Source organism: Leptinotarsa decemlineata, unplaced genomic scaffold (genome assembly GCF_025532065.1).
Source record: "Leptinotarsa decemlineata unplaced genomic scaffold, Ldec_3_MD MMD2_tig00078363_RagTag_RagTag, whole genome shotgun sequence".
In the NCBI taxonomy this organism is placed as follows: Eukaryota; Metazoa; Arthropoda; class Insecta; order Coleoptera; family Chrysomelidae; genus Leptinotarsa; species Leptinotarsa decemlineata.
The window spans coordinates 1176168-1204137 of record NW_027412728.1 but is presented as its reverse complement, the minus strand read 5'-3'; the positions used below and the strand labels follow the sequence as shown (position 1 = coordinate 1204137).

General features: G+C 34.6%; 1 protein-coding gene and 1 pseudogene across 1 annotated transcript; both read right to left on the bottom strand.

The window, feature by feature from the left end:
• Nucleotides 1-1847: 1847 nt before the first annotated feature.
• LOC141487110 (uncharacterized) lies at nt 1848-11879 on the bottom strand. Its single transcript, XM_074185907.1, has 5 exons — nt 11575-11879; nt 11309-11501; nt 7443-7688; nt 5112-5346; nt 1848-2100 (listed from the first exon to the last, which is right to left on the bottom strand). Exons 2-5 carry the CDS (start codon nt 11497-11499, stop codon nt 2023-2025), a joined length of 750 nt encoding a protein of 249 aa, XP_074042008.1. The 5' UTR covers nt 11500-11501; nt 11575-11879; the 3' UTR covers nt 1848-2022.
• Nucleotides 11880-19176: 7297 nt separating this feature from the next.
• On the bottom strand, nt 19177-20591 carry LOC111516681 (ubiquitin carboxyl-terminal hydrolase 10-like; annotated as a pseudogene).
• Between the last annotated feature and the right edge of the window lie 7379 nt (nt 20592-27970).

Sequence of the window (27970 nt, the reverse complement as noted above, 5' to 3'; positions counted from 1 at the left end):
CTCAGGTAGTTTTGAAACATGTTAACTGAACCATCAAAGTTCCAAACGTTTGCCTATGGTGTTATATTATATAGGTTTTTAAATGATTCGTAGTTCGCCTTGCTATATATTCGTCCGTATCTATATATACTTATTTTATTCACTGTTTGAAGTGACATTTCGAAGATGCTTCATGGTCTGAAAGGGCTGCGAGAACAGTCTTACAGCTAATATTCTGTTTTTCCAAATTTGAGCAGATATAGTCAATGATAGTGGCTGAATACATGGTTATTCTTGTATGTTCGCTAACATACATGGTCAAGTTTAGAGAGGTCAGTAAGTTATGTAGATCCTGCTTTACCATACACTCCTCATGGTCGTAATTTATATTAAAGTCACCTGTGAGTACAATCTGTGAGTTAATTGGTAGGTTTGATAGAAGAATTTCAATTTCATTTAAAAAGTTTTTAACATCCGAATTAGGTGATCGGTAAATGCAAATTATATAGATATTGTTTTTTTTCATGTACCAAAGAGAATTCAAATTTATTTTCTACTGAAAGAAAGTCATACTTATCAATGTTCACTAATATAAGATCATTGGCTAGAATCATAATTCCACCATGTGCCGAGTTACTTCTGCAATATTTGGCTACAATGACATAATTGGGAATATAACATGGTTCGTCCTCTCTTAGCCAATGTTCAGTGAGAAGAATGAAATCTGAGAAAGAGTTCATAAGTTTTGTTTCTTACTGAATGGATATTAAGTAATAATGAAGAGAGGGTAGTTTTGATATTGGCACATTGTGGTTTGGTTGTACTTTTCTTCCCATTTGGTAAATTTATGCGTGCATAAAAAAATCACTATTTACATTTTGATTGATCAGGTTTGTATTTTTTTCGACTTCTTGAATTTCTTGGGCAATTGGAATTAAGTACCCACATTCAACATATAATTAACACCTTAAATAAATACCTATAAGACGCAACTCCGTCCATGCCGCAGGGACCAAGCTAAACATAATATCGTTGTCAGACCTGTGATCCTTAGAGTCCGACCGCGATTCGATTCCGTATGATGGAACATTTTTTTCATTAGTCGGAGCGGCCGACACATTTGTCAAGCTATGTAGAATCAAATTAATATGAACTTTCATTTGATTTTTTTGTAATGAATATAATATCTCAAATTTTGAGTTCTAGGTCAATGAGGAATCAAAACACAATGGGACTGTTGATGAATTACCAGAAAAATACTTGGAACTCCGACCATACAGACGGACCACCGGCCCGAAAGATTATAAATTGAATAAAACCAAAGGAATTTTCACTGGCATAATTTTTGGAGTTAATCTGAATCCAGGTTGACTAATATGAAACCGAAACTTATGAAATGGCAAATATATTGGAAACTAACAAGTCAAGAACACTTTTTAAGAAAGAAAGGTTTTGGCTTTCAACTTTTTCATTTTTATAAAAAAAAATTGGTATTCGATAGGACTCTTTATTTCAGTTTGTGTCGGAAAGTAACCTCTTTGCATGGTCTACACATCTTCGTGAAGAGTTTATTGTGGAATGAATTACTTTCTTTCTTCATTCTCAAGTTTCCCACATTTTTCGTAGGAAGGTGGAGAAAATATATCTGTTTCATTTCAAGAACAATTTGTCTTGATACGGCCGAGAAAAATTTGACATATAAATGGTTCATTTCAGGAGAACAACAACGCTTTGCGATTTGTCTAATCCCTCTGACTTTGAAATACATCTTACGGACAGACAAAAATTCAATAAAAACAGATAGAAGCTACTGAAACTCATGAAATTGATGCCGTTTGATTGAATAAAAAACAGTTATCATTAGGAGATATATTAAAAATTTAAGACAAGTCTACACGTAGATTTGTTGTTTTCAGCTCTCTTCTCGGATTTTTCAATGGTACCGTACTCAATTCCACACAAACCTGACTGTTTGCTGTTCCAGTCCATTGCATTCGCTGAGGAAATGAGAGCAAAAGTCGAAAAGAAGATTAAGCTGTATGATCATTCTTTTTTAAGCTTTGGCTTCAAAAAGTACCCAGACAGTCCGCGAGAGAGTTGCGTGCTATCAATCAATATTACCTGAAAATTGAAAAAACGATATACTCATAAAATAATAACACAAAATTATATTGAAAATACTTGTCTCACACCAAGAGAAAAATTCTGTCGCTCGACTCACATTTCGCTAATCCAGTTAACATCATCATGAGGAGTTTTAATCATCTCTTGATGGTGCTAACTTCGTTAGCTATTCTTGGTTTGATGTGGAAAGTGTTTTCAATAGATTTATTTTACGTTATTTACCATAATATTCATTGAGCAATAACTTTGTTTTGTATTAGTATCATGAAATCGTTTGCATAACATTGTTTTTTCATAAATTCCTGGATTTTCAGAATCAATCGAATCATATAACTTTAGTTAACAGTGTGGTCTGTTTGGTAAAAAATGAATAAATGAAAAGATGAATAGATGAATAGATAATCAAATGAAGTGTTACACAACTAGATTTTTTATTTGTTACAGAATCAAAATTTGAAAACCATCAGCATTTGATTCTCTTAGAAAGGCAGGTATATTATGTATATTCTTTGTTTTTTAAAGACAGCACTTTGATTACGAAAAATACAACTAAACTTTATTCACTGACGTAATTTGAAATTGACTATTATTAAGAGTTGACTTTATCTGACCACAAATATCAATTCTCAACACATTTTCGAGAAAACATTCTCCTGTATTTTTGAAATGAGGGTACTTTATTCTGGAAAGATAAGGATGAATGAAGTCATGCAAACAATAACTGAAAAGACTCAAAACATTCATTGTTCTTTTGAATTACTAAATAGAAAAGTACCTTATACTATTGCATATTCAAATTATATTAGGATTACGTGGAATATCATACATACAACACGTTCAATAAATTATTATTGTAGGTATATTTTTGAAATCATATAAAATGCAAATTTCACAAAATGATAACATGATGCGATTGAATTGTATATATTTCAAAGGGAATGACAATAAAATTATTCCATCGAGATTTAAATCTTGGAAGCTTTGCTCATATAAATGAATATTTTGTAAATTATGTGAAAGTGTATTGAATGGTTCCAGAACCGAGATATTCGAAACTTTCCTGTTCGAACGTTTTAATTTTTTTCAAATTAAACGCTTAGTATACTATTCGGGACGGAATGAAACAATTCGTTCAGACCAGTTTCAACTCCCTACCCTGTAGGTTGATGGACACCTATCAGAAAACAACTACACCCCTGGATGAAACCACGAAGGGCATTGGATTATATTCGACAGTTGCTAGTGCAGGATTCTTCACTGAAGTTATTCCTTCACATGCTGTTGGCGATACAACTGCCGCAATAGATTTTCAATCATTGAAACACACTTGCCAACCGATTTCGGGCTGTTTGGCCACTCGTCAGTGCAAGGTAGTGTCTATCATCAACACAAAGTCGATGATTCCTGATAATTGAAAATCGGAGTATCATCCCTCGAACTTGGCTGAAACGAACAACAAACGACAGGTTTACCCTCGCCTCATCTGCCTGTGAAGGAAGAAACCGACCGCATATTCGAAATTTGCCCAATTCCTCGTATAAGGAGAGAACACTTTACATATAGACAGTGGGCATATTCGAAGACTAGCTATAAATCAAATCATCCAATGGAATAATTCGCTCATTGTGGTAGTTGTATCGCCAACAGCATATGCAGGAATAACTTCAGTGAAGAATCCTGCACTGACACCTGTCGGATATAATCCAATGCCCTTCGTGGTGTTAGCCAGGGGATTAGTTGTTTTCTGATTGGTGCCAGTTCATTAACCCACAGTGTAGGGAGTTGAGACAGGCTTGAATTATCCCTTTAGATGAATTGATTTATAGCCAGTCTTCAAGTATACCCACTGACTATATGTATGTGAAAAGATAACAAAAGTAGTTTCAAAGATTCACATCACAATTCTGAACTCCTCTAGCATGGGTTTATAACATGAAATTTCAGAGCGAATTATTAGATTTTTAGTTGATCCATTCTTTTGGAAAAATGAAAAGATAATTTTACTATTATTGAACCCACATGATGTACTGTTTGGAACCTTTGGTGTAGTAAAGAATATTACTGGAGTTTTTTCCCAACACCAAATCGTTATTTTTACACCTCGACACGTGTTTCGATCACCAAGTGATCATCTTCAAGAGGAAGATAAAGTTTTATCTTCAATCATCTTCAAGAGGAAGATGATCACTTGGTGATCGAAACACGTGTCGAGGTGTAAAAATAACGATTTGGTGTTGGGAAAAAAGTCCAGTAATATTCATTATTGAACCCCAAAAAATAATTATAAATGAAATTTCTGAAGAATATAAACTCACCACACTTTGAGATATAATGGAGAGGTTATAAATGAAATGATAAAAACTATCAAAAATCTACCTGAGAAAATAATCTACAAGTACTAAGAAAGTTTATTCGAATTCAGTAGTACCGAAAAAGTTTTCTATAAAAGTGCGGTGTGAAATTTCTTCAAAAACATTGTGTTTCTTTTGAAAAATAATCCAATCAAACGGTCTGAAAAATTAACAGAGTTCTGTTTAGAATTCATTACTTGGATTTATTTCCAATTAAACGGAATAGGTATCAAATCTTCAATAGTTAGAAATATTGGCTCCAAGGAATTATATGTCGAATTTGAAGATGAGGAAATCTATTTAAAGGAATCGAAACACGTGTCGAGGTTTCGTAAACCTTTTATTGTAAATATCAAAATAAATTCAATGAGTAAGTTTGATATGGATTTTTATCAAGTGTTCTTCAGTACCATGCAATGTTTCAATGAGTATTCAAATTGGTTTCAGAGATCACATTAAAACGTTACAAAAACTGATCTTTTGAATCGATTCGAAAAATGTATTTGAATTAGGACATTTCTGAGATCTATAAATTTTCTGAAACTTTGTACATACCTAAATACAAACGTACCAGGATTCATACTTCACATTTCAGAAACGTTTTTGACAGCGAGAAGGTTAAGAAGGTTAGTGTGACAGCGTATAACTTTGGCTTACCTGTAACTCTGTAAAGCGTCGTATCAAAGCTGGATCAAAGATAACTCCAGGCAGATAAGGCGAGGTTTTGTAAGAAGATAGACGTATCTTTTTCACCGAAGGATTCAATCTTTTCAATAAATAAATGAGAGACCTGGAAAACAGTTCTGGAGCACAACCGATGCTGAAAGTATCGAGATTTGATAGGCATTCCTTCAGCTGGTCTACCAACTTGTGCCTCAAGTGCCAAATAGAACTGTAAATGAAAATATGGAAGTAATATGTGCATATCAGTACAGTATTCGAATCAAAAATGATGTCATATGTCAACTGAAGAGCTCAAATAATCATTTGAAATACATGGTTATCGGAAAATCAGCAAAAAAATTCATGAATCGAGCGTTATTCACCGTTTCGACGTCATTTGTTAGAAAACCAAGTAAATTTTCAGACAGAAGATATTTCTAAGCAGATGATATTAGGTTAGATCCAAAGTGAGTGGGTTTATTTGACCCTCCACCTCAACCCGCAAGGGTTTATTGTGGCTCACACTCGACCAAATAAACCCAACTTCTTAACGAAGCAGATTAGTTTGTATGTTGAGTGGTCTTTCAGGTCAGATGATAAGAGTACGGCTCTGCCGAACTCTAAAAACCTGATTCGGTCCCCAGCAGGACAAGCGCAAAATATGTGTTCTGCTGTTTCATCATTTTCCAAACAGAGGTGACAGACACTGTCTTCCGACAGTCCGAGTCACTGCATATGATAATTCAAATGACAGTGACCTGTAAGAAGGCCTGTTAGACATCGTAGTTCATCCCTACTGTAGTCCAATAACTGTTTGGTATCAAGCTTTGAAGGGTGAATACACCCTTGGAGTGACCCAATCGTGGAAGATTCTGCCAGAAGTTCATAAATCTTCTTGCCATCCAGGTGTTCAATGTTTGTTCGGCAAAGCCTAAAGCGATGCCAATGACAGGTTCTGGTCTGAAAAAGCTGCTCTGGATATTACTGCAATCTATTCTATTGAAAATAATGTATCCAGTTTTAAGATTCTCTAGAAATTTCTCAGTTTTTATATTTTGACCAGTACTGATATTAGAGAGGTAGAAATTTGTTTTCAATTTCACAAAGTGACATCCGATAACCATTCCTGACCCCTTAGAGAAAAGGCAAAGTGAAGTATTGAATATTTATTCGAGTCTACTGAAACTTTCGGAAAATCGAAAAAAAAAAACTTCACGATATTACATAATTATTTCTGCTCAAAAAATAGCTAGCAAATATACAGAAACGCATTCAAAATAGTTGAAGGTACCCAAGTTGAAAGGTTGAACTGGAGCCTTTGGCGTAGAATGAATCCAAAACAAACCCATTAAAACTAAAACACAGAAGATGATAATAATAATTATTATAAATGGGCTTTTTTCGATAACATAAATTGTTTATAAAAAATAAGTAGATACAAAAATCAATGAAAGGGCGAAGTTCAGTTTTACAACTCAACCTAGGGGATAGCATGTATTATATAGAAATATAAAAATAATTACCTGGTATACATTGATAAGTGATTAGTTCATGAATATTTGTGAAACTAAGAAAAAAAAACCAAAGCTATAAATTTCAAAGTTAGTAAATATTATAAATCTATTCAGCCTAAATAAGGTAAAATACACTGAAGTGAGACAAAGGGAAAACCATATGAGCAAGGCATAACATGAATATATTATCTATCCAAAAGACTTCAGATATGTTTTCAACTTTTTCTTGAGTATGGAGTAGTGCCTAAATTCACTGGCCAGAGTATAATATTGTTTGATAGAGTTGTAAATAAAACTACGAGAAAAGCAGACTGTCGAGTGTTTTGGAATAATAAAAGTGTGACGGTTTCGTGTCCTCGAATTACTCTGAGATTTGAAAGTTCTATATCTTTCATAAATATTATTTGGCTTTTTGTAAATGAAGAATTTATGCCTTTTGACAAGTATGTGAAATTCCCAGGTTTTAGCAATTGTTAACCAACCTGACTTCTCGAACTTGGATATATGGTTGAATTTTCTCACACCATAAAAAAGACGAATGCAATTGTCTTATATTTTTTGTAAGCGACTTACATCAAATTGTATCAAAGTAGGAACGTAAATTTTATCGCAATATGCTAGATATACAATAGAACAGAATTTCAAAATTTTAGTTATATCTCCGGAACAAATAAACCAAGTCAATATTTCGGTTTCATACTAAAATACAGTATTCTCACAATTCAACTTATTTCTGAATCAGTGAACATGATTATTCACTTGAAAATTTGGCGGTTCTAAATCAATTTGAAAATAAACTGTTCAAACTTACTCTGGTACACTCCACAGTTCCGAACGTGATTGGACTCCAGAAAAAAGCGGAATGATGTTCAATGATCTCAAGTTGTTGTTGACTGCTAAGTGCTGCAAAAACTTGATGCACTCTTTCAAGCAGTATTCTGATGAAGTGTTTAAAAACACGCTTACGTTTTTTATAGTTCTTCCAAGCGTGCCACTTAGAAACCTAGCACTGTCAAGTTTATCAGGTGTGAACCGGATTTCCAGGTACTCCCATAACCTGGAATAAATTGGACTTGGATAAAATTGTTTGAAAACTATCATTAACAAAAATACAAATCCTTTCAAGAAATAATGTTCGAAACCGAATTCTCCGTAGATTATTAAATCTGGCTCAGACTTTGAGCTCGCTCAATTCGTACATTTCAAATACATCGTAACAGGAATCCGCCCAAGACTCGCTTGAAGTTAGCCGCTCATGAAAAATGAGAAATGAAACTTTCTATGTTTTTACCATTTTTATTTGTAAACAACGTTACTAAAGTTGTGTCTTATAAGGACATTTCGTTACAAATGAAAGTGATGAAAAAACATAGGAAGTTTCATTTATCTTTTTTCATGCTGATCCTACCACGAAGTAACGGCTACATCCATCAATTCATTGTTAGCCTCCCACTTTGTCGGCTGAGATCCTTCAAGTCGAACTTTTACGAACCTAACCCAGCTTTTTGGTTGGAACAACAACTGGTCCAACAACTGTTGGGTAACAAGCTTCAAAGGGTGAATAAACGCCTCAGAGTGAGCCAATCCTGGAAGATTCTGCCAGAAATCCATAAATCTTCTTGCTATCCAGGTGTGTGTTCAATGTTTGTTTGGCAAAACCTAAAGCTATGCCAATGACAGATTCTGGTCTGATGAAGCTGCTTGCAGCAGTCTCCTTTGCAAGGAAGTCAGCAGCCTCATTACCTTCCAGGCCAGTATGGCCAGGAATCCAGACCAAACACAATCTGTTAAGTCTTCCCATCGAGGAGAGTCGTTTTTGGCAATTTGCCACCAATTTAGATGTTGTTCGGTAGGAGTCAAGAGCTTCCAATGCCGCTTGATTGTCCGAGAATATTTTTATTGACTTGTATATGAGTTTGGATTCTTCCAATCTATCCGCACACAATTCAATAGCGTAAATTTCCGCTTGAAATGCAGTCGCATATATGTTTGATGAAGTAAAATTTTATGAGCGGAAGCATGCAAAACATCTTGCTATATCAGAAACTGCTCAGCATTATCTCAGATAAATGTCCGTTTTTGAACCCAATACCAATCAAACAACCAGCAATAGAGCAAAACCATGGTTTTATCATGCTGGTTGCTGCGATGATATTATTGAATAGGAAACTTTTCGGTGAAAAAAAGGAAATTTACCGATAAAATTTTGAAGTCTTGCGGTATTATTCACGATAAAAATATATTTTTTCATGTGTGACTGTATCAAGAATGAGGTCGAGTATGTTACTAAAGTATGAGCACTCATTCTCTCTGTTTAATGAAGGGTTTAGGGAGGGTCTTCAATGTACGTTTTATTATATAAAATCAATAATTTGTGAGTATTTCTCAGTTGAAGGTGATTTCTATTTACTGTTTATTGAAACATCATCATTGACTCATATATACCTAATACAATATCAATCACAGGGTGACAGATATTTCATCAAGATCGATTTACATTTTCATAAATCAAGCATATTTCTTCATTTGAAAATCAAATATAATATTTTTTATATTTCTATCAAGAAAATAAGTAAAATCAAAACTTAATACATACAATGCTTACCTGCATACCTGAATACCTGCATACAATTCTAAAGATAAATTGGGTGAAATTTGGAGATTTCTTGTCTACTATGAATGAATACAGGTACATATTGTAAGAATTATATTTTTGGGACAGATGATATGAAAGTTCAAAGTTTCCTTCAATTTTTGGGAGGTGTCCTACATGGGAATTATAAGTGAATTATGATATCAACATATTTCAGGTACTTGCTGCATTTTCTGAGAAAACTTTAATTTAATGATATCCTTTGAACATTACCGATCGGAAAATATCTGTCTAAAATACAGTTCCGTATTTTGAATTCAAAAGTTGTGGGTGTCAACTATTCAAAAATTCTTTGAACGTTGCTGTAGTAAAAGGAAAATATACAGTTGGAAATTTAGAAGTTTTACCCATAATTTACCTGACTGGAATTTGAATATCTCTGTATATTCAAATTACTTCATTTTATTTTTCAATGCAGAGACAAACAAATTGCTTCGAAGTAAATTAAAAATTAAAATCACCTGAAAAATAGAAATTATATATCTGAATATGACATATCATCACATTACCAAATTTTTCTATGCTTTTATAATATAATAATAATAATAATATAAGTTTATTCAAATAACCGATACAAATATGAAAATCATCAAATAAAACGAATAAACGAGAATACAAAATCACGAAGCGTCAGTGGTGAGACCGTTGCTTGTATGTGATAGATTAACCTAAATATAATTTATTGTAGTTTTAAGACTAAAAGTGATTTATTTACCTAAATATAATATTATTGTAGTTTCAAGACAAATTTAATTTAATAGTACAAATCATACAATTTTATTGATGTGTACGTCACGTCACGTATATATTATTGAGATATGAACCATATTTGGTGTTGACATAGTAGGGTGTATTATCATAGTCGGGGGTATTGTCATAGTTGGGTATGTTGTCATAGTTGGATATGTTGTCATAGTTGGGTGTATTTTCATAATCGCAATAGGGGTAGTGTCTTGTAATTTTTTGTTTTCCAAGTTCAATATTTTTGTAATTTTTGATTCACCGCATCATGGAAGAGTTTTCTTTCACTGAGCATAATCCAAAGTTTTATTTTATTTTTATATGAAGTAGGAGAATATATTTTTTTGATTGTTTCAGGTACCATGTTGTGAAGTCGAGGTCCAAGATAGTTTGCACATCGTTGGCCTATTGTTTTTTTCGATCTGGGTAGTTTATTTTGTCTCCTCCTCATATCATATTTGTGCTCGACAGATTCAGTTAAAATTTTTTGTTTTTGTACATTAATTAAGATATTGAAACAGAAAATCTGCCTAACATCCAGTACTTGAGACTCTTTGAATATGTTGTCACTCGAGTATGTGGCTTTTTTTCCATAAATTATTTTCAGTATCAACTTTTGGATAACATTTGAATTGTTAAGGTGATAATCACTCACACCTCCCCATCCTATGATTCCATAAGACAATATTGAATAAACCAGAGCATAATATACTATTTTTAGGTTTTATGTCTGAAAAATCTTTCGAATACTTGAATCTATACAAAAACCCTCTTAGTTTTCTAACTAAGTATTTTTATCGAGGTGTCTTCTGGAACTTCGCAATTTTTTCCGAATTTTAATGGCCCCATGTCAGGTAAGTATGATGATTGAGAAGTGAATGGTAGGTATTTGTTTTTTTTTAGGTTGAGAGTGAGCTTGTTATATCTAAACCATTCATCATATTTGGCAAAATCGGTTTCGACCATCATTTTTAAATTAGTCCACGAGTCCGACTGGTAGAAGATAGCGGTGTCATCAGCGAAACTTATGATACTACCCTCTGTGTTCACACTAAAAATACTGTTCATGTATATAATGAATAGGAGAGGACCTAGTACCGTTCCTTGGGGTACACCGTATGTGACAGTCATTGAACTACTCATAATACCACCTATGCTCACACTCTGCTCTCGGTTTGACAAGAAACGCCTTCAACTTTTCCTGAGATTTGAAAACTAAGCATTCATAACGTCATATGGACAAAGATACACCAAGAGTAATTATACTATGAAATGGTCCTCACCTGGGTTGAAAATAGTTACTCCTCCAATGCCTGCAAGTAGCGGATGCATTTAGTCCATCTTTCCTATCCAGCAAACTGAAAATTTTCGTCAGAACTACATGTGGCAATTCAGCCCAGGGTTTCAACTCTATTTCTTCCATAGGTTCAATTTTTTTGTTTTTCGAACCCTCAAGGATCTTTGCTGAATCCATTCCTAGGTAAAATAATCCATTAAATATCATTACACGCTGATAAACCATACAATTCTCGATTCAAGACATACTCACCAAAGTTTTCATATTTGCCAAACTTTTGTTACTGCGATATTTTTACAAAACATCATTTGTATCTAATTAAGCTATTATTCGATTTTTTTTCTCACAAAAATTTTAGGGAAATTATTTTTTATTTTCCACCGCTTACGATTTTTAAATTTTCGGTAATAATCAAGTGGTATCAAAAATATGAATGAAATGTTTTACTTTTTATGAAAGACTTAAAAATCAACTCACGCTTTAGATACAAGTAGAATGAACATTAGTGAAACGATCCTAATTTTTCTTGGAAAATGTAAGTTACACTCCGGACTTTGATTCCATTTAAATAGACAAACTCGCAAATATGAATTTATTGAAAAACATGACGACGACAATCTTCAAGTACCAGATTAGTCAATTATCTTTTACTTCACCAATTAATTGTGACGTCGTCGCTTCAAGTTTCCAGGAAAAAGATATCTTGAAGACAATTTTTTGTTGGAAATGATATTTAGGAATTTCAGGATTATGTTTATTCGTCGAATGTTCACTTGTTAAATTCAGTAAAGAAAATGTAAATTCCATTGTAAATATAATAATAAATCAAGTTATTAGACTTGAAATAACTAAAACCTAACCTCTCTTAAATTCAAATATGAACTAAATGAAATTTTTCAGTACTACTTACAAATTTTTCTAGTCAATAAAAAATTCACTGAGAAAGTACAACATCAGTTCTTGATTATTTAGTATATGAATACAAAACTCAAATATTTATAAAATAGTTCTATGTGAACTGAGTGACATGTGTAAATTTCGCTCTCAAACATAAAATTATGTCGAAAATTATTCGTTAAATTTTGATACAAATTTTCATAATGCGACTATAGAGAAGCCTTCGAGAAATCTAACATTCGTCAGATGTCTATACTCAGTGTCGAAAGTGATTAACAATTCTCATTTCAGAATAAAACCATCCATATGAAAACTTATTTTTGAAATTTAATAAAAACTTACCCACAAATTTTCTCCTCTTGATGTTACCCTCTGCGATTTTGGTTTCGGACTTACATTCCATTTTTCACAAATTCAGGAGTATTTTTCAACCACACTGAATAGCTACAATACCCAGCAAGTAATGTCCAGTACTACAATTCCTAGAGGATTCCAGATTCATTTATGCTAATTGCGTAATTCAACCATTTACCTGAATCTATGGTCTCATCGAGATTCATGGCCTTGTCTGAAGAAAACCTTTTACCCAAGGGTGTTGCTTTCTTCCTGGATAGGCTACCATGAGCGGGGTTATAAATTATTATTGATAATAAAATAGATTTTTTTACATTTTTGGAAGTGAACACAGATTTCGTTTTATATAATCTGGAAGATATTGAGTCCGAAGCATTAGGATGTGATGATCTAAATATTCCATTGATAATACTATTCCGTCGTTTTAGAGTGACATATATAACACATATAATTAACTCATGTATTCAAAATTTATACTTTCCGAGGTTGTGGAAGTGAGCTCTCGTTAATCCTTTCCCAAAGTTCCCAAAAGTTAGTTCCCCAACAAAGTTTTCTCACGTTTCTTTGAAGGTGGTTGACAATGTTTCGTGGTGTATTTCATCAGTTCGGACTTCCATTGTCTAATATAATATAAATTGATTTGAAATTCCTGAAAAAATATTACAAAGATTAACCGAAAATAACAATTTCATTTGAACAAAAAAACTAAAATTCCAAGGAAATAACATAAAACCACACAAAAGCCAAAAATATAGAAATTGAAATATCAATAAAAGCTGAAAATTAAAAATTATTATTACCAAAAAATGAAAAATAAAAATTAAAAGTCTCCAAACCAAGTTCTGTCACGACGTTTCGATTGTTAGTATTCACAATCGTCTTCGGGTGATAACACACTTCACAATTCCGTTCTATATCAGTGTTAGCCGTACTGTCGATAGAGGGCAGTAGAGTACCAAATAGTACTCTTTCTCAACACGGAACTATCATTACCTTCCTGTATGTGATACACATGTATCACATAATCACCGCGTTGACTGAAGTAACGGATGATATCCTAAGGCAAAATGATGAAAGTTAGTTTGCCATCCAATATACCTAGACTATTAATAGCGATTCTAAATCACATTGGCCTTTCGATACGAGCTTGTAATTTGATAAAGTCATTCCTAATGGATAGATATCAACGGGTAGTGTATAAAAATGCGACGTCAACACGGCTAATGACGATATTTCTTTCAGAAATACAGCCAGAAATCTGGGACTAATAAAAAATTGATCATGAACTTAAATTCACGAAGCACTTCACATCAAAGTTGAAAATCGGGTATGCCAGTTTGACATTGATTTATTGATTTATCCCCATAGAAAATTTTTTGATCAAGAACTATGTGAGTCAATTGTTCTTTCACATATGAACCTCTGTGACAACATATATGGACCCTGTTTTGATATCATAGATATCAGGCGGTGTAGTATCACATCATCACAGTCATAAGCGCCCAGTTTATGTGTTTAGCCATACTGGTAAACAGAACTGCAACTACGACATTTCAAGACGAGGCCATCAGGTTCAGGGACACCAGGTCTGCCCTCATGGTGGGGAACTATCTCCCCTTCTGTGGTAGCTCCTGATGGATAGTCTACTTGATGCCCTCGACAGAAGAAAAGTAGATCTGCAAGCTTATGCAGATGACCTTGTTCCGGCTCCGCACGGATGCAATGCTGATACTAAAAATACATATAAACGAGTGCGGTCGCTGTTGATTATAAAGTGCTATAGAGTGAAGCGCAGCCTCAGACGCGCTATTTATAGGCACGCGCCGTCGTTCCTTGAGTTGATACCGCCGCAATAGGACATGTCCCTTAATTGTGGAATGGGCCGCGCTGGTAGTGCGCCCGACTCACGATCGGAAGGCCGTGGGTTCGATTCCCGCCTTGACCAGATATTTTTCTCGAGAGATTCATCTGGTTGAAGCTGGGATGATTCTGCAACCGTGTTAGGAATCACACGTTAAAAGGTAAGGCCTCGTCAGTCCTTAGCTCGCACAAGTTTCTCAACTTCTGAGAGTTGTCGTTTGTATCGGGGCGACAGCTGATTAACGGAAAAACAGATTTAAAACATATTCAAACAGATTTAAAACATATTTTCAATCTGTAATATCTTCGAAAATATTTATTTAAATTACATGCTGTAAAAAGCCGTATTGATGTATATTAAATGAACAATGTACTTAAAGTACTCAATTGGATAAGGATCAATGCTGTATTGCTAAAAATTGCTTGCTTGATAAAAAAGTTATTGATGAAAAATAGTTATTGTGAGTTATACCTCAGAGACAGACATATACCACCGCGGACTTTTTGTAGAAATTTTTAAGGTATAGGTAGGTAGGTCTAAAGTAAGTGAGTCTATTCGACCCTCCACCGCAACCCATAAGGGTTTATTGTGGTACATACCTATTCACACTCGGCCAAATAAACCCAGCTTTTCAACGAAGCCGATTAGTTTGTAAGGTGAGTGAGTTGTCTTTCAGGTCAGATGGTGAGAGTACGGAAGTAGTTGTCTAAGGCCGCTTGAGGACTTCCCCCCACCATTTGACCTTGTCCTTGAATGACGTCATATGATTTTCAGTTACGTGTCGGACGATATGACCTTGAACATGGGTGTCGACCTTGAGATTTGAGTCTTTTCCTCAATATGTGACTTTGAAGTTTGGCCTTAAAAGATACCTCACGATCTTGCATTATACACATTCAATGTGACCATGCGGTTCGACCTTGAGATTTATCCTTGCTCAATACGTGACCTCGATGTTTGACCTTGTATTATGTCACATCATATATCTTCGAGGCATGGCCCTGGACTTGTGCTTTGACCTTGAGATATAACTGTCATCGATGCATAACCTTGAACCCCTTCCTCTTTTCGAGGATGATTTCCTATATAAGCTTAGTGTATCATATATTCTCACTCAGTTTAGACTACCTAACGTATTTGAATAGTTAGTGAGTATTTGTTGAGTTGTGTTGACGACAACAGCTAGTATTTACCAATCCAAGAAGTGAACATCATCATCGCAAAGGTGAACATAGTTTATATTTTTGAACCGTAATTTCACTATATTTATGAATATGGATAATTTGAAATTTGACATTGGAAAAATAAGTTTTGCTATAATTCAACAAAGTGAAGCTTCAGAGAAGAAACCTATAACCGCCCTATTGATAGAAAATATAAAATAGAAAAAATGTCAATGTATTCTACGCGATATGGTAAATCCATTCAAGTAGTTTTACTGGATGAGGAAAGTAATACTCCTTTTGAAGCATGGCTTCCAAAACGTGTCACAGAGCAATTCACAGAAGACTTCATTCGTGAAGTGAATTCATCCATTAATGTGAAGTTAGCCACAGTTTTCTGGCCACACTTTCTGACGTAGGGAAAATTTTATGTGGGATAGAGGAGCAAACGCAAGCGGTGTTGTCAGACTTTCTACTTTCTCAGTTACTGATGATTGAAGTCCTTCCGGTATGTTACATTATCCTACGGGGACATCATGTGTTTGTTCTATACAATGCTCAACATAAAGTCATACTCTAACTACAATAAATCCTGTAATTCACCCAAAATATTCCGAATGTCAAATATTCTTATATTCCACAAAAAGGAAGACATACAAAAGATTGTATATATACCGGGTTAAAACAATTTGTTTGACCGCAATAGGCGAGGAAAAATAATTTCTCGACGCGATCATCACTAAACTATCAGAAATATTTCGAGTGCTAAAAATTCAATACTATTGAGAAGACCATTAAAAATAACGAATAATTCTGTTATCCAATCCTTTTGGACCCCCTTCGGTATATCGACAGAAAAATTAAATATATCTCCTTACTGTGATTACTCAAAAACTGAAAGCGTTGCCACAAAACAAAAAATACTATTGAGAAGATCATAAGATATAACGAATAATTCCGTTATCCAATCCTTTTGGACCTTTGTCGGTATATCGACAGAAAAATACTATTGAGAAGACCATAAGAAATAACGAATACTTTCGTTATCCAATTCTTTTGGACCCCCGTCGGTATATCGACAGAAAAATTGAATATATCCTCGTACTATAATTACTCGAAAACTGAAAGCGTCGCCACAAAACGAAAAATACTATTGGAAAGACCTTGAAAAATAACGAATAATTTTGTTATCCAATCCTTTTGAACCCCCGTCGGTATATCGATAGAAAAATGAAATATATTCTCGTACTGTGAGCACTCGAAAACTGAAGGCAATGCCAAGAAACAAAAAATATCCTCGTAATTTTATTAAAAAACCCAACTATACAGTAATAGGATTTTTCCGGAGCCCCGTCAGGACGCGGAAAAATAAAATAAATTTTTCCGTGGACATACTTTTTCAGGAATGTCGAGAAAAATGAAATATATTCTCGTACTATAAATACTCGAAAATTGAATACGTTGCCACAAAACAAAAAATACTATTGTGAAGACCATTAAAAATAACGAATAATTCCGTTATCCCATCCTTTTGGACCCCCGTCGGTATATCGACAGAAAAATTAAATATATCTTCGTACTGTGATTACTCGAAAACTGAAAGCGTTGCCACAAAACAAAAAATACTATTGAGAAGACCATTAAAAATAACGAATAATTCCGTTATCCAAGCCTTTTGGACCCCCGTCGGTGTATCGATAGAAAAATGAAATATATCCTAGTACTATAATTACTCGAAAACTGAAAGCGTTGCCACAAAACAGAAAATACTATTGAGAAGATCATAAGATATAACGAATAATTCCGTTATCCAATCCTTTTGGACCTTTGTCGGTATATCGACAGAAAAATGAAATATATCCTCGTACTATAATTACTCCAAAACTGAAAGAGTTGCCATAAAACAAAAAATACAATTGGAAAGATCATAAAAAAATAACGAATAATTCCCTTATCCAAGCCTTTTGGACCCCCGTCGGTGTATCGATAGAAAAATGAAATATATCCTAGTACTATAATTACTCGAAAACTGAAAGTGTTGCCACAAAACAAAAAAAAACTATTGAGAAGACCATTAAAAACAACGAATAATTCCGTTATTCAATCATTTTGGACCCCCGTCGGTATATCGATAGAAACATGAAATATAGCCTCGTACTATAATTACTCGAAAACTGAAAGTGTTGCCACAAAACAGAAAATACTATTGAGAAGACCATTAAAAATAACGAATAATTCTGTTATCAAATCTTTTGGACCCCCGTCGGTATATCGACAGAAAAATTAAATATATCTTCGTACTGTGATTACTCAAAAACTGAAAGCGTTGCCACAAAACGAAAAATACTATTGAGAAGATCATAAGATATAACGAATAATTCCGTTATCCAATCCTTTTGGACCTTTGTCGGTATATCGACAGAAAAATGAAATATATCCTCGTACTATAATTACTCGAAAACTGAAAGCGTTGCCACAAAACAAAAAATACTATTGAGAAGACCATAAGAAATAACGAATACTTTCGTTATCCAATCCTTTTGGACCCCCGTCGGTATATCGACAGAAAAATTAAATATATCCTCGTACTATAATTACTCAAAAACTGAAAGCGTCGCCACAAAACAAAAAATACTATTGGAAAGACCTTGAAAAATAACGAATAATTTTGTTATCCAATCCTTTTGGACTCCCGTCGGTATATCGATAGAAAAATGAAATATATTCTCGTACTATGAGCACTCGAAAACTGAAGGCAATGCCAAGAAACAAAAAATATCCTCGTAATTTTATTAAAAAACCCAACTATACAGTAATAGGATTTTTCCGGAGCCCCGTCAGGACGCGGAAAAATAAAATAAATTTTTCCGTGGACATACTTTTTCAGAAATGTCGAGAAAAATGAAATATATTCTCGTACTATAAATACTCGAAAATTGAAAGCGTTGCCACAAAACAAAAAATACTATTGTGAAGACCATTAAAAATAACGAATAATTCCGTTATCCCATCCTTTTGGACCCCCGTCGGTATATCGACAGAAACATTAAATATATCTTCGTACTGTGATTACTCGAAAACTGAAAGCCTTGCCACAAAACAAAAAATACTATTGAGAAGATCATAAGATATAACGAATAATTCCGTTATCCAATCCTTTTGGATCTTTGTCGGTATATCGACAGAAAAATGAAATATATCCTCGTACTATAATTACTCCAAAACTGAAAGCGTTGCCACAAAACAAAAAATACAATTGGAAAGATCATGAAAAAATAACGAATAATTCCGTTATTCTGTTATATCTGATTCTGTTTTTTGTACTGAAATGCAAGATTTGTGGCATGTTCTATTACAATAGTAAATTTCATTTTAATTGTCAGAAATGTACAGCTGAATTAAAATAAAATCATTCTGAATATCATCAAAACTACATATAACATTAAGAATTGAACAATACCTACCACTTATGAATAAAATCATTCATTAAAACCAAAAAAAATATCAATTTCAATAAAAATTTGAACGAGAAATTCCATAAGATTCCAGACGCTGAACTCTACGTAACTCTACGCAACCTTATTTAGATAGGGAAATATCGCTTTTCCTGTAGAACAGCAAATAAGGAACTCGCGTTCCCTGGGGTTTCAATACGTCTTCATTTTGCACGGTCTTGACCGAAGAATCGTCATACCTAATCCAGCAATTGTAGCCGACGTGGAAGGCATCGGTCACGTAGTGTCGAATGTTGGCATTGTTGCCTTCGTGGTAAACGACGGTGAATAGCTTGTATTGTCTCTCTGTTGGAGACTGTGTTTCCGACGATATCAAAGTCGAATCAAACTTCAAGTCGAATTCACAATCAAAAGCTTTGATTGTTACTGTATTTGAAAAACTTCAGATGCAAAATAAGGATAACGGGAAGTTTGCAGAGCGTAATTTGTTCCCACGCTTCGACCTTCTCGTTTGTTTTCGACGAAGTCACTCCCTCTAAAATGTTCTTCGAGACAAGTACCTTGAGCGCTTCTCTGCCGGTCTTCACTTTCTCAATGTTGAGTGGCAGGGTGAGGAAAGGCTGGGCGTTGTGATGAATGCTCGACTTTAGTTACCCCCCGAAGATGTATTGGTGAAGTCGATCCTTCTGGTTGAATGTCCTTTATTTTTCGATTCTATTATGTTCCATCAATTATTTGAATCATTGCTCAAAGCAGAGTCAACGAGAGGTTTTTCATCTTTAATATAATTTTTAACCAACTCATTCAGCTCAAACATTTCATCATTGAGTCCATTCAAAAGAAAACCTAGAAACTCTTCTGCATCTTGTTGTCTACCATCGATCCAGTCAGTCCGCATGTTATGCAACATTTTATAAATCCAAGTCGGACCGAATGGGATGCCAGTGTTGATTGAAACTTTTTGGCCATTCTTGGAATTTTTATCAACTCTCCCGTCTTTCGTCAAAAAGTAGGAAGGTAGGTGAACAAACTGTTCCACAAAACGGCACATTCCAAATATAACCGGGGTAAATGACATTCTCTCGTTCGAAGATATGTTTTTACTCAGACTGTTTAGTAAGTTGTAGAGTGGATATGCGATCAGGGCTTGCAAAATAGAGTTGACATAACAGTGATTGTTTTGATTGAGCAGACCCCTTGGCTGCAAGTTCACTGCCCTACCGTCGATCATATATGTAAATAGAAACATGCCCATCTTATAACAGTCTGGATCTACAAAATGGTGGGACCTTCTGGAGAGCTTGAAGGGGCATAAGGGAAAATTGTCGTTGAACACATTTTTGGCATCTTGGTCAGTAGCGATTTCGTCAAAATTGTTGACGGGTTCAGACATAGGCGAATGATGGTGGTTCATCGTCGGGAAGATCATAGTGTGCGGATTGTTGGCAAAAGGTAGAGATTCGGTAGTTTGTTGAATCACTGCAAAATTTTCCTGGATTTGAACATTTTTTCTCTTCTGCATTTGTCCTTTTATGATGTTGAAACTGCTAGTGTTGAGTTTACCTGTTAAGTCCTCTTCTACAATTTTTTTAGAACTGAAGTCTGATTTACTCTCTTTAACGTTTGGATAATTTTTAACAAAAGAAGCTGGGGAGAAATCCGTAGTATCATACCAGTTTAGTGGGCTAAAGAAAATTTCATCAAGACTTTGAAAAGGAGAAATGGTGCCAAGGATTGATGCAGCATTTCCTCTCTGAATTGCAATGCTGATTCGTTGTATAAGAAATGATCTTGCTCTAGAATCGCCCATTTAGAACAATCGGATTGATTTCTAGTCTCCATTTCGATATGAAGAAGTTCTTCAATATATTTCATTTAATAATGATACATATCTAATTGAAACAAGAATAAAATTATTCACTCCGCCTATTGTATAAATAAGTGGAAATATTGGTTTCAGTATAATCAAGAATTTTTCTTTGACACTGCCTGATGTATTGTTGCTGTTTCTGATAGATTCTCAAACATCCCTTGATGACAATGAATGTTAAACCTCCCAAGATGGTTTTGTGGAAGTTGGATTTCACAGAGTCGAAAAAAATTTACCAAACATATTTGCAATCGTTGGCATCAAGAGAGCACCACAGAGTACTCTAGTTGCTGACACAGGATTTGAGAGAAGTGGTATATCATTTTCACTTGAAGATTCCGTATTACAATTCATAAAATTTCGAATACAATTGTCAGCAAATATTATAAATCTTCCGCAAAATAAACATTTTTTAGACATGTCGTCGGACGACCTAATAATTTCTATATTTCTATATTTTATTATGGCTATGATATTTTCAAGTGATCTTTCGTTGACTATATAGTCGAAAAAATATAAAATGAAGGGACCATAACTGAAACCATCCTTTTGTAAATCGTGATTTGATAGCTCACAAGACCAATTTTCGATATTTATCAACCGTCGTTCAAATCGTTATGAAACTTTAAATATTTCATAAATTTATTCAAATATAAATTTGCCCCATTAGCAATAGTTCTTAGTGGATTTAAATATGTAAATCCTTTTTTTGAAAAGTCCACAACGGAAAGGCAAAAATGATGTAGGTGTGGTTTGGGGGTAACATCTGAATAATTTTGTAAAACAGGTAGGACAATTTTATTACTATTTATTTGAAAATTTTGAATATCAATATGATCCTCACCAGAAGCGAACAAAAAATTATGAGTAGCCAATAAACATGGAACAATTTTATATTGCATCATTTTTGAATTCAGAATGTTCATTAATATGTCTATTAAAAAATTTGGTAACCTCTATTTCGTTGAGAGGATTTGAAAGTCTTCGCTGATTACTTCTTTGACAATCGTATCAAATCTCTCGAATTCTGCTATAATTTAATTTTTTCCAATATCTTTGTAGAATTCGCATTCTTCTACCAATCCGTTGCTCATTATATATATTATATATATTTATATATCATTTTCGCTCCTCCATATGTATATTGATGGGTGGTTTGTGACATTTGCCAAATACGGCAACATATAAAAATAAAAAATCTCTGCGCTTTCTTGCGAATGACTTCCCATGTATTTTTGTCTCTAAAAATGCGTTCAATTTCAATACCTTTGGTGGAGGGGGAGGGGGTGTAAAAAATTAAAAATGAAATTTTTTGACATATTTTTGCTTATATCTTCGTTAATAGTGGATAATCTTTAATTAATTTCTCACTGCAATGTAACATATTATACATAGATATCACGTACAAGATCAAATCAATTTGCAGTGCCGTCGGAGAGGGTGTAAAAAATTAAAACTTACATTTTTTGACATATTTTTGCTTATATCTCAGTTAATAGTGGATGATCGTTGATGAATTTTCCACTGTGATGTAGTACATTATTCATATATATATCATGTACAAGATCAAATCAATTTGCAGTGACGTCGGAGAGGGTGTAAAAAATTAAAACTTACATTTTTGACATATTTTTGCTTATATCTCCGTTACTGGTGGATGATCGTTGATGAATTTTTCACTTTGATGTAGCACATTATTCATAGATATCACGTAAAGAATCAAATCAATTTGCAGTGCCGTCGGAGAGGGTGTAAAAAATTAAAACTTACATTTTTTGACATAATTTTGCTTATATCTCCGTTACTGGTGGATTTTCGTTGATGAATTTTTCACTGTAATGTAGCACATTATTCATAGATATCACGTATAGAATCAAATCAATTTGTAGTGCCGTCGGAGAGGGTGTAAAAAATTAAAATTTACATTTTTTGACATATTTTTGCTTATATCTCAGTTAATAGTGGATTATCGTTAATAATTTCTCACTGTAATGTAGCACATTATACATAGATATCACGTACAGAATCAAATCAATTTGCAGTGCCGTCGAAGAGGGTGAAAAAAATTAAAAATGGAATTTTTTGACATATTTTTGCTTATATCTCCGTTACTAGTGGATGATCGTTGATGAATTTTCCACTGTGATGTAGCACATTATTCATAGATGTCATGTACAAGATCAAATCAATTTGCAGTGCTGTCGGAGAGGGTGTAAAAAATTAAAACTTACATTTTTTGACATATTTTTGCTTATATCTCCGTTACTAGTGGATGATCGTTGATGAATTCTTCACTATAATGTAGCACATTATTCATAGATGTCATGTACGAATTCAAATCAATTTGTAGTGCCGTCGGGAAAAGTGTAAAAAATAAAAATTGATTTTTTTTGACACATTCATTTTGAAAAGTTTCAGTGCCCCCTACTCTGCCGTCAACTTTCAATGGAATGATTTTCTACATTGAAAGTGGACGTTGCCCAGCAAGAACCACATGGAGGTGTAGGGGTATCTCTTGCCAAGGATGGAAAAAGCGGGATGTAGAAAAGAAAGTATTTTTGGGAAAAATGAGACGTAGTTGCTATGGGTAGTCATTTCTCTCAGAAAACGCCTTGTAGCTCCGATCCCGATTCAATTTCTATTTAAAAAAAAAAGTAATAGCTTCATTTCGTTCTCTGAGAGAGAGAGAGAGAGAGAGAGAGAGAGAGAGAGAGAGAGAGATGAAAAAATGGAAGTGTCGGTTCAAAGGATAAAATAAAATTTGCAGAGGCCCAGTTCCATGGCCCTTAAAAATAAAATCAACAATCATGACACGGGAATTATGATAGAGTATATGGAATTCAACATTTTGGTTAATGTAAATTTCAATGTGAAGCATTATAATGCCAATTTCGATTGATCATATAAAATAATTATTGAATGTCAGTTTTTGATAAATTTGATAAATCGTCTGCAAATCTTTAGCACAATTCCTGTGTCAAGTAAAAAGTCAAGAAATAACTGAGATCTGGTATCACTTGTATTGTTTCAGCTGTAGGAAAAAATAACCTACAGCACTACCCAAAACTTCAAAAATAAACAGAATGAATATGAAAAACTCAACAAACATAAACTCTAATTGTAATGTAGTATAGTTTAACATGTGTAATGTAGTATAGTTGAACAACCCTGTATAGGCAATACCATCAGTACAAACGGCGCGCGCACCGGGGAACATCTGTTTTTCGGACGTGTTCCTTATTGGCAGCCTATGTGTACTTGTTTTGTTACCTTTCCAAGAAAATACAGTTTGTGTTGTGAAAGTAAGAACGTAGTTTCATTTCAACATCACATATTCTGGCGACGAAGATAAAGTGCTATTTATTCTTACTTCATTGCTAATACATTTGCGAACAAAGTACAAAAACTTGTGCTAGTGAGAAAGGATGGCGGCTCCGAGAGGAATTCAACTGGAGTTCAATCCAGCTGTTAATGACTGGGTTGTGCATTGGAAAAGGTTGCATCAGTACTTTATTGCGAATAATATTACTGAGGACAATATTAAGCGTGCAATACTACTAAACGGCTTGCACCAGGATGCATACGGGTTGCTTCAAACTTTATGTGTACCAGATGAGCCAGAAACGTCCAGTTTGGTGATATTAACCGGTCATTCGGTCATTCAAGAAACAAAATGTTGTTTTTGTGGAAAGATTCAGTTTTTATTCGGCATTCAAACAGGAAACTGAAAGTGCCCAAGAATGGAGTGCACGGTTGAAAAAGCTATCCATGTATTGCGATTTTGGTGAATCGTTCGATACGAAGTTGTATGACAAATTCATCACAAGTTATAATCCGGGCAAGGTGAGAAACAAGCTGTTCAGCGAAAAAAGTTCAGTAACTTTTTCAAATGCATTACAAGTGGCCTTGACAGAAAAAGCGGCCCAAGTGGGAATGCTTCAGTGTGATTCCGAAATCAAACGTGAACCAAATGAAATCGATGTTCATCGAATCGTTCAACGAAACGGAGGTCACAAGGAGGCTTCCAGTAGTTCCAGTGTGGAAAAGGGGCATTCATCATTCGGTGGTAGAGCAGCTGGAGAAGTGTTTCGTGTTAAGGTGAAGTGTTTTCGCTGCGGAAAAGATCATTTAGCGAATGTTTGTCCGTATCGTGAGTACACTTGTAGTACATGCTCAATTGAAGGTCATCTGAGTTCTGTTTGCAAGAAACAAAGAAATAAGCTACATTATCTGACTCAAATAGAGTCAATTTCACAGGCTGATGCGATGTTACAGTGTGAACAAAATGTTGGTTCACAAGTCTTGTGTCTTCGTCAGAAATCACATGAGTCTATAATTATAGATATTTGTTTAAATAACGTTCCTTTGAAAATGGAATTAGATTCAGGTGCTGCAACATCGGTTTTGCCACTTTCGTTGTTTAAGAAATATTTTTCCACGGTCCAATTGTTTGGAACTAACATTGAACTCATAACTTTTTCAGGAGATAGGGTGCTACCTGAGGGGATCGCAAAATTTCAAGTAGATTATGGTTCAAAACGAAGTTTTTTACATTTTTGTGTGGTCGATTGGAAAGGCCCAGCACTTCTTGGCAGACATTTTATAAGATCATTCAATATGGTGTTTCAGGAAGCGAAACATAGTATTCATAGTTCACACGGTAATACGTCATTTGAAGATTACTTTATGAACAAATTTCCAAAGGTGTTTTCTAGCAAGCTAGGTTGCTTCAATAAATTTCAGTTGCAGTTACGAGTCGATCCAAATGCTCAACCGAGGTTTTGTAAATTTCGACCTTTACCATTTGCAATGAAGAAGAAAGTTGATGAAGAGATTGATAGGCTTCTAAGTAATAAAATAATTTCTTCAGTGGAGTTTAGTCCGTGGGCAACACCTGTAGTACCGATCCTAAAAAAAGATAACACTGTTAGGTTATGTGGCGATTATAAAATAACAATAAATCCCCATTTGATAGTTGATGAATATCCATTGCCTCGAATGGATGATTTATTAGAAAAATTGAGTGGGGGAGAACAATTCTCTAAAATTGATTTAGCACATGCTCATCAACAGGTACCATTACATCCAGAATCGCGAATTCTGACGACTATTTCAACTCACAGGGGTTTGTTTCATTACAATGTTCTGCAATTCGGTTTGGCCTGTGCGCCGGCGCAGTTTCAAAGGATGATGGAACAGTTATTCATGAATCTGGAAGGAGTAGGATGTTTTTTGGATGATATCATTATCACTGGCAAAAATAAAGAGAGTCACCTGAGTAATTTGGAAAAAGTATTCAATATTCTACAAGATTGTGGCTTGACAATAAAAAAAGAAAAATGTGATTTTTTTTCAGATAGTGTGTCATATCTGGGGCTGATTATAGATAAAAATGGTATTCACAAAGCCCCTGAAAAGTTGAGGGCGATTGAAAAAATGTCTGAGCCCAAAACGGTGTCGCAACTCAAATCTTTTTTGGGGATGGTCACTTATTACAACAGATTTATACCGAGTATGCTTAATATTGTGAGTCCGTTGTACAATTTGTTGAAGAAGAATGCAGTATGGCATTGGACTGAAAGTTGCCAAGATGCATTTGAAAAAATCAAAATAGTTCTACTTTCCGATACATTTTTGGTGCATTTCAATGCAGCCCTCAAATCAAAGTTAACCGTGGATAGTAGTGCATACGGTTTGGGTGCAGTTATGTCTCAGATTTGTGAGGACGGGGTGGAGCGCCCCGTGTGCTTTGCGTCTCGAACGTTGACGAATTCGGAGAAAAAATATTCACAGTTAGATAAGGAAGCTCTAGCAGTGGTATTCGGTGTTAAGCGTTTTTACCAATATTTATATGGTCGACATTTCATCTTGCGCAGTGACAACCGTCCATTAGTTAGTATTTTTGGCCCAAAAAAGGGAATACCAACTATAGCAGCCAATCGTTTACAACATTATGCTTATATCCTAAGTGGGTTTGACTTCATGATTGAGTATGTCAATACCTCAGCTAACATTGCAGACTTTCTTTCCAGACTGCCGATACTTGATGCTGACAGTGATTCAAAAAATTTTGATTTCGAAGAAGGCATAAGAGATTTTGAAAATTCTCATATCAACTTGAATTATTTATCCAATGCGGAATATTTACCCATTCATGTTACTAGGATGCGAGAAGAAACCATGATGGATCCTGTATTATCGCACGTGGTATCATACGTGAAAAATGGATGGCCTTCCAATTGTCTCGAGGAAGTAAAACCTTTTTATAAATTACGTTTCGAAATTGACATTGAAGATGATGTTCTCCTTTGGGGGCACCGTGTTTTAGTTCCGTCTTCTTTACGTAAAACAATTTTGGCCGAACTGCATAGCGGACATTTTGGTATCGTGAAGACGAAGTCACTTGCTCGATCTTACGTATGGTGGCCATCTCTCAGTAAAGATATTGAAGTGATGGTAAAAAAATGTCAAGAATGTCAGTCGGCACGAAGCACCCCCGAAAAAACGCCTTTGGTATCGTGGCCAATACCGGAGGTAATTTGGCAAAGAATTCATATAGACTCTCTAGGACCTTTGAAAAATTTATACTTTTTGGTTATGACTGACGCCTATTCCAAATGGCTAGAAGTGTTTCCGATGACCTCTATTACAAGCAAAGTGACCATTCAAAAATTGCGCGATCTTTTCTCAAGATTTGGAATACCCTCAATGTTAGTTTCAGATAGTGGCCCTCAGCTAATTTCAGAAGAATTCAGTACATTCACCAAAGTAAATGGCATAAATCATGTAACCATACCACCTTATAATCCATCTTCAAACGGCGCGGCTGAAAACTCTGTTAAAACAGTTGAAGCTTTTTTATTGAAAGAATTGTCTGATAATCAGCTGGTGGACGTGAATCTGTCGTTATGTAAATTTCTATTGCAATATAGAAACACCCCGAATTGTTCTTCGGGGGAATCACCTGCTAAGTTGTTTTTGGGGCGATCGCTTCGAACCCGTTTTGACCTGCTCAGGCCAGCGGGAAGGAGCAGTGCTGATGTGAAAG

Excerpts from the sequence above, each read along its gene's own strand:
- LOC141487110 (XM_074185907.1), bottom strand. The coding sequence starts at position 11,499 with ATGGATTCAGCAAAGATCCTTGAGGGTTCGAAAAACAAAAAAATTGAA. Across the intron at positions 7,689-11,308 it reads AGTAACTATTTTCAACCCAG|GTTATGGGAGTACCTGGAAA; the intron begins GTGAGGACCATT and ends AATTTATTCCAG. Across the intron at positions 2,101-5,111 it reads GACGCTTTACAGAGTTACAG|GTAATATTGATTGATAGCAC; the intron begins GTAAGCCAAAGT and ends TTCAATTTTCAG.